The following is an 11,714-nucleotide window of genomic DNA, read 5'->3' as shown; positions in this document are numbered from 1 at the left end:
GCTAGAATTTTTTTTGATAATGAATATGAGTGATGACAAAACATGATAAAAAATTACGAAGATAAGATGAGAGTAGGGTATAGAAATAATCGTAGTTGACTGGATGAAGTGTTATTGTTAGATTAACCTAAATTGCAACATATTTTAAAGTTAAATCAAATACTTTTTTTAATGAAAAAGACTTAATCAACCATGGGTATTAGGCAACACTAAAAAAGAAAAATCCAATGCCAAGAAACCATTCCAACATAATTGTGTTAGAGGAAAAAATAAAAGCATCCATTTATAAGGTCCCAATTTTCAAAAGCTATGAATAGAAAAAGAAGAAGAAAAAAAAGTTGCCAAAATAAAGGTGAGTCAAACAAAGCCAAAAAGAAAAGGAAAAGGAAGTTGATTTGCAAACAAAATAAATTTAATTAGAAAGGTATATATAGTTCTTAAATGCTAAATCAATCTTCAATAAATTCTATATATAAATACAAAAACATACCTTATCTAACCTACCTAAGAATTGTACCATCAATTTTAAATTATTTTTCACTGTACCTCCATTTCTATCTTTTCTAAATTTTCATATTACACGCTTTTTATTGAAGTGATTGAACTTCTCAAATATAGATGTCCGTTTAAAAAATGGTAGTTACAACTTTTTAATTTTTAGTTTATCTATGTGTTTGGTAACCTCATTAAGTTCAATGATATCGATGCACTTGCACACAAAATTACTAGAATTGTTTTTGTGATTTGTCGGGTGGCTTGGATTGTAACTAAATATAATTAGTTCGTGGTTTTGTTGGGTTCGTGGAAGGATGAGTGTGAAATCATATGGATTTGGTATCATTGTTTGGTTAATAAAATTGTTTGTAGGGTTGGTGACTTCAAGTGTAAGTTTGTAGTTTTGTGTGTGTTCGTAGGGGGGTAGGTGAGGGATCATATAAATATGACATTACAGCTTTACATAGTGCGGTTCAGATCAAACAAGTTGTTCTTTAACTTATTGTTATTTTACTAGTTCATTTTCTTTATTTGGTGGTTTCGCTAACTCTTTGAAAACAAAGAAAAAACAGTCTCGTTATTCGTCAGCAAAGACCAAAAATTAGAGTTTGATTGGGTTAAAATTTGTGTTGGATCAAGTTATAAAAGGACCTTGTCTTAACAGGATTACCTATATATCCTGACCAACCATGATTACCCAACCTAGTCAAGTAGTTTCTTAACAGGACTTTGCCTTGCCTTTTGCTTCCCATGCAAATGGGATTACCTTGTCTCAAAATAATCAAAATATTTATGTTGTGACGATTAATTAATAAGAGTACTATCTATGTTCCTTTTCATTTCTTCTTTGACTTCTTTTCATATTCTCTTTTCTCAAGTAGTGCTTGTTGACCAAGTCATTGACGATTGAATTGGTCATTCAATTAAATGCACCAACATCTCAAAAATGTTCAACAAAGATTGGGTACATTTAAATCGGTATGAAATTAACCAACTTTTAATATTGAGCTAACCTTTAATGCATATTTAACTAAATTAACTTTATTTAATAGTGCTACTAATGAATATATGGAAGGAGCATGGAATTTTCTGCAAGAAGTGAAGAAAAGGAAGCCAAATGCCAACAAATTTTTATGTCCATGTAAAGATTGTAGAAACATGGCACATTGTGATTTTCAAATCATATATGAGCACTTGGTCATTAAGGGAATGGACCCTACATATAACTTTTGGTACCATCATAGGGAAGTATGTGAAGGAGATGAAATGGAGAATGAAGTTGATGATAGTTTTATGTGTGAAGCAACAAACTTCTATGAGAGCACATATATGGGAAAAGAGGACATCATTCATGACAATTCTACATCAAGGAAGGAAAACAAATTTTCGCAAAAGGTGGAAGAGGCAAATACACCATTGTATGGTGGTTGTACGAAGTATACAAAGATGTCAGCAGTTGTAGCATTGTACAAACTGAAAACTTTTAATGGTTGGTCAGATACAAGCTTCACTAGCCTTTTGGGGCTTTTGCATGACATGCTCCCAATGGACAATGTTATTTCAAGATCCATTTATGAAGTTAGAAAATTATTTAAGGAATTTGATTTAGGTTACCAAAAAATTCATGCATGTGTTAAAGACTGTTGCCTATTTAGAAATGAGAATGAAAAGTTAGAAAGTTGTCCTCATTGTGCAAGTTCAAGATGGAAGATTGATGAACGAACAAACCAAATCAAACAAGGTGTGCCCGCCAAGGTATTGAGATACTTTCCTATCATTCCACGACTTAAACGTATGTTTAAAATAAATGAAGTTAGTGAAAGTTTACGGTGGCATTTGAGTCATAAAAGTACTGATGGAAAGATCAGACATCCTGTTGACTCTGTTGCATGGGAAACAATTGATAAAAAATGGCCTGAGTTTTCAATGGATCCACGTAATCTTAGGTTGGGCCTTGCTACAGACGGGTTTAACCCCTTCTCCAATTTAAGTAGTCGATATAGTTGTTGGCCGGTCATGCTTGTTACTTACAATCTTCCTCCTTGGTTATGCATGAAAAAAGAAAACATAATGTTGACACTGTTGATTCCTGGTCCCAGACAACCCGGAAATGATATTGATGTATATCTACAACCCCTTGTGGAAGATTTACAACAACTATGGAAAGGAATACAAGTTTATGATATTGTAGGCAACACACATTTTAATTTGAGATCAATTCTTATGTGGACTATAAACGATTTTCCAGCATATGGAAATCTTGCCGGATGCACTACAAAAGGTAAATATGCATGCCCAACATGTGGAGATAGTACTCATTCTTATTGGTTGAAACATAGTAAAAAATTTGCATATATGGGTCATAGACGATTCTTGTCAAGGGCTCATCCATATCGAAGAAAAAAAGCATGGTTTGACGGTAGAATAGAAGAAGAGTTACCCCCCAAAATAGCTACAGGTAGTGCAATTTATGCCCAACTTCAAAATTTTAATAATTGTTGGGGAAAACGTGAAAAGAAAAAGAGCAAAAGTCATAAAGATTTGTCAAACCAAAGGTGGAAGAAGCGATCGATTTTCTTCGATCTACCATATTGGAAGGTAAACCAACTTGAAGTTTATGATATATCTTATTACATTTCAAATTAGTATGATTCGAACTATGTCATAAACTATTTGAAACTTTGATTGTCTAGGAATTACCAATACGACACAACTTGGATGTCATGCACGTGGAGAAGAATGTATGTGAGAGTATTATAGGTACATTATTAGATATAAATGGAAAGTCAAAAGATGGGGTTAATGCAAGAAAAGACTTACAACTTTTGAAAATTCGTCCTGACTTGTATCCTCAAGATTGTGGAGGAAGAACTTATCTACCTCCAGCTCCACATACATTGTCGAAGTCCGAGAAAAAAATATTTTGTTCAAGGTTGTACAAACTGAAGTTGCCTGATGGATACAGTTCAAACATTTCAAAGTGTGTATCATTAGATGAATGCAAAGTGATGGGGTTGAAGTCTCATGATTATCATGTGTTGATGCAACAACTTTTACCAGTGGTGCTTAGAGGCTTGCTCCCAAAAGGTCCAAGACATGCAATATACAGGCTATGCTCATATTTTAATAGACTTTGCCAACGTATAATTGATAGAGAGGTTATGTTGGATCTTGAAAAAGAAGTGGTGGACATTTTATGTCTTCTTGAAAGGTACTTTCCTCCGTCATTTTTTGACATAATGACACATTTGGTAATTCATTTGGGTCGCGAAGCCTGCATATGTGGACCGGTTCAATTTCGTTGGATGTACCCATTTGAAAGGTACATGTCTTTGGTCCATTCATAATTATGATTTTTCATGTATTAATAACATTTATTTTAGATACATGAAGGTATTGAAAGGTTATGTACGAAACAAAGCACGACCAGAAGGGTGCATTGCATCATGTTACTTAGCTGATGAATGTGTTGACTTTTCAAACAAGTATTTTAAACAATCAGTTGAGGTAGTGAATAGTCAACAACGTAATGAAGAATACCAAAATGATGTCATCTTAGAGGGTCGTCCTATATCTTCTGGAACTTCAATTGAACTATTCGATGATGTACTTGAAAATGCACATCGATATGTCTTATTCAACACATCAGAGGTGGAACCATTTATAGAGTGAGATATGACCCTAAACAATATTATTAATACTGTAATTTGAGTCTATGGATGATCGTTTATTTGGACAGGATTCATATGAATGAACTCATGGTTTTAGACAAGAGACTAGAAAAAGATTCCAATCTACTTTGGAAGATTCATACAGAACAATTTCCATTGTGGTTGAAGTCTAAGGTGATACTAACTAATTTGTAAACATCCTATCAAACACTGCATATATGAAACTGTAAGATACTTTAACTAACAGGTAGATATGTTTATTCTTATCAGATTGAATTAGATTCATCCGTTGAAGGTTACTCTGAGTTGTTAAAATGGCTTGCGAATGGACCACGAAAGAATGCAATGTCTTACACTGGATACATCATAAATGGGAAAAGATTTCACACAAAGAGTGTTGAAAAATCAACTCAAAACAATGGTGTTGCTGTAGATGCTACAACATTATGTCGATCTAGTGCCAAAGATAAATCTCAAGTTATGGATGTAGTTGCTTATTACGGAGTGTTACAAGAAATCATCTTGTTAGACTATTATGTCTACCAGCTTCCAATCTTCAAATGTGATTGGGCAAATGTTCGCAATGGAGTAAAAGTTGAGGAAGGATTCACTCTTGTTAACTTACATCAAAGTCAAAGCAAGTTTGTACGAGAGCCTTTCATACTAGCCTCACAAGCCAAACAAGTGTTTTACGCTAGAGAAAATGACACTTCAAATTGGTATGTCGTATTAAAAGCACCACCAAGAGGGTTTCACGACTTGGAAATGTACGATGAGAATTATGATGATACTTTGGTTAGTAATGAAAACATAAGTAATGCAGTTGAAGATGTTGATGAAAGTGACGAGCTTACTTATGCAAGACAAGATTGTGAAGGTGTTTTCATTTCAGAAGTTGTTTGAGAAGTAGGTTGAGAAGTAATAGATTTTTGAAGAACCAAAGTGTTCTTATAACTTTTTGGTGTGCCCATCTCAATAGAGATATTGTGAATTAGACTTTTCTCTATATATCCTCTTCTTTTTTCTTCTTTCATTATAGCATTAGACTATTCGTTTTTGTGAAATGTGAATCATTAGACACAAGTATTATATTTTATGTACTCCCTTTCTGTTTTTCTTTTTATGTATTCTCATCTCACTTAAATGAATGTGCTTAACAATGGCTCTTTGTTCTTTATCTTTCAAGATACCATGTCTCTAAAAGTAAAAGGTAAGAAAAGGTCTACACGAAGGAAGCTTATTGGTGATAGTTTGCTTCTTCCAAATGAGGAAAACATGGAAAGTTCTCCCATTGATGTCCACCCCAATACTTTATCACCGAAGCCTACTGACAAGATAGTTGAAGGTAATCCTATATTAGACTCACCAGCTGCTCGAACAAGATTAGCAATTCGTAGGCAAGCAACAACTTTGCCTAATGAGAAGGCAGTTGAAGATCATGTTGAAGATCATATTGAAGAACCTCAATTGGAAACGACAACTTTGCCTAATGAGAAGGCAGTTGAAGATCATGTTGTCGATGAAGAACCTCCATTTGAAACGATGACTTTGCGAAAAAAGACAAGAGGACCTACAAAAATGAAGACAATAGCCATTGAAAAACAATCAAGAGTGGACATTGTTTTCAATGAATATGGACAACCCATTGGTAATGAATCGGTAGGATTGGCTTCTTTTCTTGGACCACTAGTGAGGGAGGTTGTACCAGTGAATCTTGAGAATTGGCTAAAACTACCAACAAGATTGAAAGTAGTGTTATGGAAATCTATCCAGGTATTAAGTTACTTTATTTTTCTCTAATAAGTTCATTACTTTATTAAGTTACATTATTTTTCATTTCTAACTCTTTTATACTTCAGTCAAGGTACAATGTGGAAGATTGGCAAAAAAAGTTTTTCTTCCAAAAGATGGGTAGATTATGGAGGACTGGAAAATCTCGTTTAGTAAAACAAATTCGAGATGCCCCAACAAAGGATGCAATTTTGAAGCTAATGCCTGATAATTTACAATCTGTAGATGATTGGATGGATTTTGTGAGTGAGAAGACTAGTGCAACCTTCAAGGTACGTAAATCTCTACTTCAAAACATATACACTTACATTTGAATTATTAATTTGTGTGAAGTTTGAATGTCTTTTATTTGAGTAGTTGAAAAGTGAAAAGTACAAAGCCATGAAGAAAAAACAACTCCCACATACATGTAGTAGAAAAGGGTATGCTCGCTTGGCCGAAGAGATGGTAAAGTTTGTTACTATACTTTAATTTTGCATTTGTATCGTATATGTGGTTTCATTGTATAAATCTCATTTTGTAGAGAAAAAGTAGTTCGGATCCATCTTTGGTCACAAGGGTTGCATTATGGACTAAAGCTCACAAAAGGAAGGATGGACAACCGGTGAATTCACAAGTTGCTGAGACACTTGTATGTCTTCTTTGCAATTTCTGTTCGTATTCTTAGACTTGTGATTATCGTTATTGAATCTTTTGGTATCTTAATTATATATGTTGTTGGGTCTTTCTGTGTGCAGGAATCTTTAGCTTTTCTAATGATTTTTGATATTCAACCAAAAATCATATGTATTCATATAAACTTTATTCAAATTTTCCACAAACAATCATAACTCTCAATACACATATACACTGTGATTTTCTAACAATGTCAAATAACAAATTCAAGAAAAAGTAATACTCAAAATATTATCTTCCAAACCATCCCATAAACATTTCAAAAACAGTAGAAATTTCTCATCAACTCAAAATATTATTTCAATTTCTGCTGTGTCAAATAACATTTCAATCAAATTCTTCCTATCTTGAAACCCAAGCTTAAGAATATCATTGCTTCTAAATGAACACCCACCTATCTTGAAACCCAAGCTTAATGAAGATCTTGAAAATCCATCCACTACTATTGATCTAAAACTTCCATTGCTTCTAAATGAACACCCACCAATTCCCAAATCCATTCTTTCTCTTCTAATATATAAATTCTTCAACTTTTTTCATTCCAGATCAATTCAATTGTTAATTCATCAAAATGACATGAACCAGAAGTTTCGTTTCTTTTAATTTTTCGGGGTTTATTAAGGGGATGCTGCAGCTTTATAGGAAGAGAAGTATTGAAGATGAAGAGATTATCAAATGAAATAAGTAGAGAAATCAGTCCAAGAGATTATCAAATAAGCAATAATGGATTTGACTAACTCAGAAAGTTGGCTGAAGAGAAGAAAACTCATAAACTTTAAAGGATGAAGAAAGAGAAAATAAATAAAAAAGACAGACTTTACATTCCAATTCCAGTTTCTTTCTTTCTCTCTTTCTTTAACTACGAAATCCAATCAATTTTTGGTCTTCCTTCACATTATTTTATTAAAAAAGACAGACTTTACATTCCAACTCATAAACTTTAAAGGATGAAGAAAGAGAAAATAAACCTTTTGTTTGCATATTGACGTGCAGATTTAGACATTTGTGTTCACCTATAATTATAGTTTATCCATCTAGTAATTAAATCCTCTTCTTGTTGTGAAAACATTCCTCTCTTCAAATCAGGTCTCAAGTAGTTTATCCATCTTAGCCTACAACTTTTCCCACATCTTTCCAAACCTACAACACACCACCAATCAAACAGTATTAAAGAATTACTGAACATCACTTTGACTAAGTGTAATGTTAGATATGTGTTTATATATTGCTAGAAGTGTATATATATTATTACAAAACAATAGGTAAAAGTTACAAAACAGTAGGTAAAAGTTACAAAACAGCAAGCCAAAATACCTACAGTCCACTAAGAATTATGTTACAGTAGCTTACATCTTTAATAAAACAGCAGCTTAAAACAGTAGCTAAAAGTTACAGCAGCTTAGATCTTTAAGAATTGTTAAGGTCTGTTTGTTTATATATTGCTAGGAGCGCATTGAACAAACTGAGGCTGAGACGACAGTTTCAACAACAAACGTGGTTGATGATGCTTTAAGTAAAGTTCTTGGCCCCGATCGTGGTCATGTAAGAGGATTTGGGTTTGGTGTGACTCGTTCAAAACTATCTCTTTTGTCTCACCAAGATCACAAGTATAAGGTTCTTGAAAAAGAATATTTGAAGATGAAGGAAGAAATGGTAGAAATGAAAACAATGAAAGATGAAATGATCGAAATGAAAGCACTTATGTTATCTTATTTAAAGAAACAGGTATTTCTTTTTTTCTTTTACTAACTTAGATTCTTTTTTTTCTCGTAGTAGTTAACTATATTTTTGGTTTCATATGTGATTATCATAGACTGAACCAAGTGAGGAACTTTCAAATGCTACTGCAAGTGTGCTTAAGCGACTAAATATTCCTCCAATGCCTTCTCCATCGGTAAATTTATTTGTAATAGGATGAAAATTGTTTATGATGTCATTATCTTCTTAATCTAGTATCTCATATTTGTCTTTTCACAGAGTATCAATAACAACAGTCAAACTAAGTGCAAGTTATTAGATTGGTATGGCTCGGGAGAGATTGTTGCTGAAGGAAGATGGTCTTCTAATGATCCAACTGCTATGGTCCATCATATTCCTATTGGTCCACATGCAATTAGAGTATGGATTGATGTAGCAAAGAAACCAAACGCATATTTGTGGAGGCCAACATCAGAAATGACATGTATTGAAGAAGCTTTGGGAAGTACAGTTGCATGGCCATCTGATAAAGTGATCATTAGTATGTTGTCTAATTCTAATATTTTTTGTCTACATTTTTTAAAGATTTTCTATACTTGTTTAATTAATATATGTTTTACAAATTTATGTAGGTGAATGAAATGGAGTCGTCTTCACCAGAGGACTAAAGATTGTACACTTATGACGAACTTTGCTTGTAGACTTATGATGAACTTTATTTGTATTTTGAAGGTTAATTTGTGCGGTTCATACATTATTTACTAATATGTGTATTTTGATTGGTAATGTGTATGGTTGGTACATTTAGAATGACTACATTGTTTGGTAATTTTAGTACATTATGAATGGTTTTATAGATTTTTGAGAAAAATGTTACCTATATTTTGATTGAAAACGATTAAATAGCATTATTACTGAAAATCATAGCTATAAATACTATACTGTCGAAAAAGGCTATTATAGTTAATAATTATAGTTATAAACAATATACTATAGCATCGACAAAATGCTATTATAACTGAAAATTATAGTTATAAATACTATATTATAGCTTCGAAAAAAGGCTATTATAGCTGAAAATTATAGTCATAAATACTATATTATAGCATCGAAAAAAGGCTATTATAGCTGAAAATTATAGTTATAAATACTATACTATAGCGTCGAGAAAGCGCTATTACATATTAAAGATAGCACATTATTTAAGCTATATTAACTTATTATAGCTCTAACGAAAAACGCTATCAAATGTTTTTATAGCAACGTATATAAGCTATATCTTCAAACTCTACGATAGCACTAGTTATAGCTTCGAGAAAACGCTATAAAAAGACCCAGACTTTTAATAACATGGGCTGTCAGGACTCTCGAAAAACGCTATAAAAAGTCTATTATAGCGTTTTTCGTTAGCTATCATTTATGTTATTTCTTGTAGTGTTTATACCTTAAAAATGCCTACACAACTACCACTTTTAATTTTCCAGTACCTGACCTTGATACTAATATCAGAAGAGCACAAATGAGATCATCTTTACTAGGGTGAAAGTCTAAAGTGATTGGCCATGCTGTAAAATATCTCAGAGCCAAGTAGAAAGAGTCATTATTCTTAAAAGCTTAACAAAGAAAATTCTTGTATTCTAGAATATTGTAGGCAGTTGTCAGACTATAAGAATACAAGATATAATGGATTAAGGCCATTTGATAAAAAAAAATTGGCTCGCTTACATTATCAACATCCCAAACCTTGACAGTCCCATCACCTGAAGTGTTGCGATCCTTTAATGTCCTTGGGCTAAAGCGAACATCAGTTATCCATTATGATGTTCATCAAGTATAGACCTCACTTTAAAAGACTTTGTGTACTATATTGTAGCCTGCACCATAAAATTGTTAAGAAATGTCCTAGAAACTAAACATACTGCATACATACTTAAATTAATCAACATAGCACCATACTTGATAAATCATCAAGAACATTAAAAGTTTGACCTGTAAGAGATTTAATAATTTTGATAACCCACTTAATAAGAATATATTTAACCTTTTTATCACTCCCACCACCTGCAAGTAATTTTTCATCAGATGAGAAGTAGCAACATTCAACCTTTTTTGTACTTAGAAGGAATTACACAAATTTCCTTTAGGGTGGAATAGCTAATTTACTTGCAAAAAAGCAATTATACTTACAAAGAAAAAATACCTCACGTTTAAAAATAATAATACTTACCTAATGTTTGGCTCATAGTTTTCATGAAGTTTTTTTTTTATTTTTTTTCAAAAGTAAAGCATAAAAGAGAGTTTTCCGAACTATGGAAAAGCTTGTGATTGAACCTTCAAGCATTTAGCAACAAATGTTTTCCAATTTAGAGATTTGTGTAAAGAACCCATCTGATCCATATTCATTCGCCAAATAAAGTCATAAATTAGCCAACATCACTCAATCTCCATCTACCTACTAATTCAGCTGAAGCAATTATCTACTAATTAAATGGTGAAGAGATTTTGGCATCTAACCCTTAAATCAAGGAACCCAATTTTGTATCTATTAATTAAACTATGGTAGAATTTCTACAATCTGAGCAATCTTCTTTTAATCACCAAATAGGTAGAATTTCATTAAAATTAAGCCCAACTAATTACCTCTTGTTGAGATCTCAGGTACTATCACTTGTACGAAATTTGGAGCTTGATTTCAAATGGGTTCTTTAAACTTTGAAGTGAGTGGTCTATATTTCCTACAAACATAACAAAAGCCACATTACAGAGAATATGAGGAGGTGATTATTGAAGGTGAAAAGGAAATTAAATCATCATCAACACATTTTATTTTAGGTTAGAAATAAAGAAGAAGCCAAAACAAAGCCAAAAAATGAAGAGTAATAAGCAATAAGCAATAAGCATGAAAAACTCTCAGAATCAATAAGCATGAAAAACTAAGTGTCAAAACGAGGGCCATGATCATCTTCAAAAGCTGGAATGTGGACCATTTCTTACCCTGTAACTTTAATGTATTTCCCTTTAGATATTGTCATTGGCAGAATGAAGAGGCTACAAAAGAATCAAAACCACAAGGTGGTTCTGAAACACTACTGGTGGAATTGAAAGGGAAAAAAAAATACAATAAGTGAGGTTTGGGAAAATTAGCCATCGAAGAAAGTGAGAGGGAAATTTTGGTGGGTAATTGAAGGATTGGATTTGTGTGCCATATATCCATTCTCAGAATCACCGAAAATCAACATAAAAACATCGAACAACATAATCATCCATGTTTAACATCCAGCCACTTAGAAGTAAACATATAATAATAATAGTAATAAAATCTCACACCATTCTACCATCAAAACGTCTTGTAAGATCAGTACACAAAGAAAACCATAAAGAAAA

At 32.6% G+C, this 11,714-nt stretch overlaps 2 protein-coding genes across 2 annotated transcripts; both read left to right on the top strand.

Moving 5' to 3' along the window:
* The first annotated feature begins 1,653 nt into the window (after positions 1–1,653).
* LOC127148161 (uncharacterized) lies at positions 1,654–5,069 on the top strand. Its single transcript, XM_051081184.1, has 5 exons — positions 1,654–3,093; positions 3,189–3,706; positions 3,879–4,163; positions 4,235–4,340; positions 4,437–5,069. Exons 1-5 carry the CDS (start codon positions 1,654–1,656, stop codon positions 5,067–5,069), a joined length of 2,982 nt encoding a protein of 993 aa, XP_050937141.1.
* A 2,775-nt stretch (positions 5,070–7,844) lies between these two features.
* LOC127148160 (uncharacterized) lies at positions 7,845–9,170 on the top strand. Its single transcript, XM_051081183.1, has 5 exons — positions 7,845–7,868; positions 8,079–8,357; positions 8,446–8,526; positions 8,610–8,871; positions 8,963–9,170. The coding sequence occupies exons 1-5, from the start codon at positions 7,845–7,847 to the stop codon at positions 8,968–8,970; spliced, it is 654 nt and encodes a 217-aa protein (XP_050937140.1). The 3' UTR covers positions 8,971–9,170.
* The last annotated feature ends 2,544 nt before the right edge of the window (positions 9,171–11,714 follow it).

The sequence above is a fragment of the Cucumis melo genome, chromosome 2, assembly GCF_025177605.1.
Source record: "Cucumis melo cultivar AY chromosome 2, USDA_Cmelo_AY_1.0, whole genome shotgun sequence".
Lineage (NCBI taxonomy): Eukaryota > Viridiplantae > Streptophyta > Magnoliopsida > Cucurbitales > Cucurbitaceae > Cucumis > Cucumis melo.
This window is presented reverse-complemented; position numbering and strand designations above follow the sequence as displayed.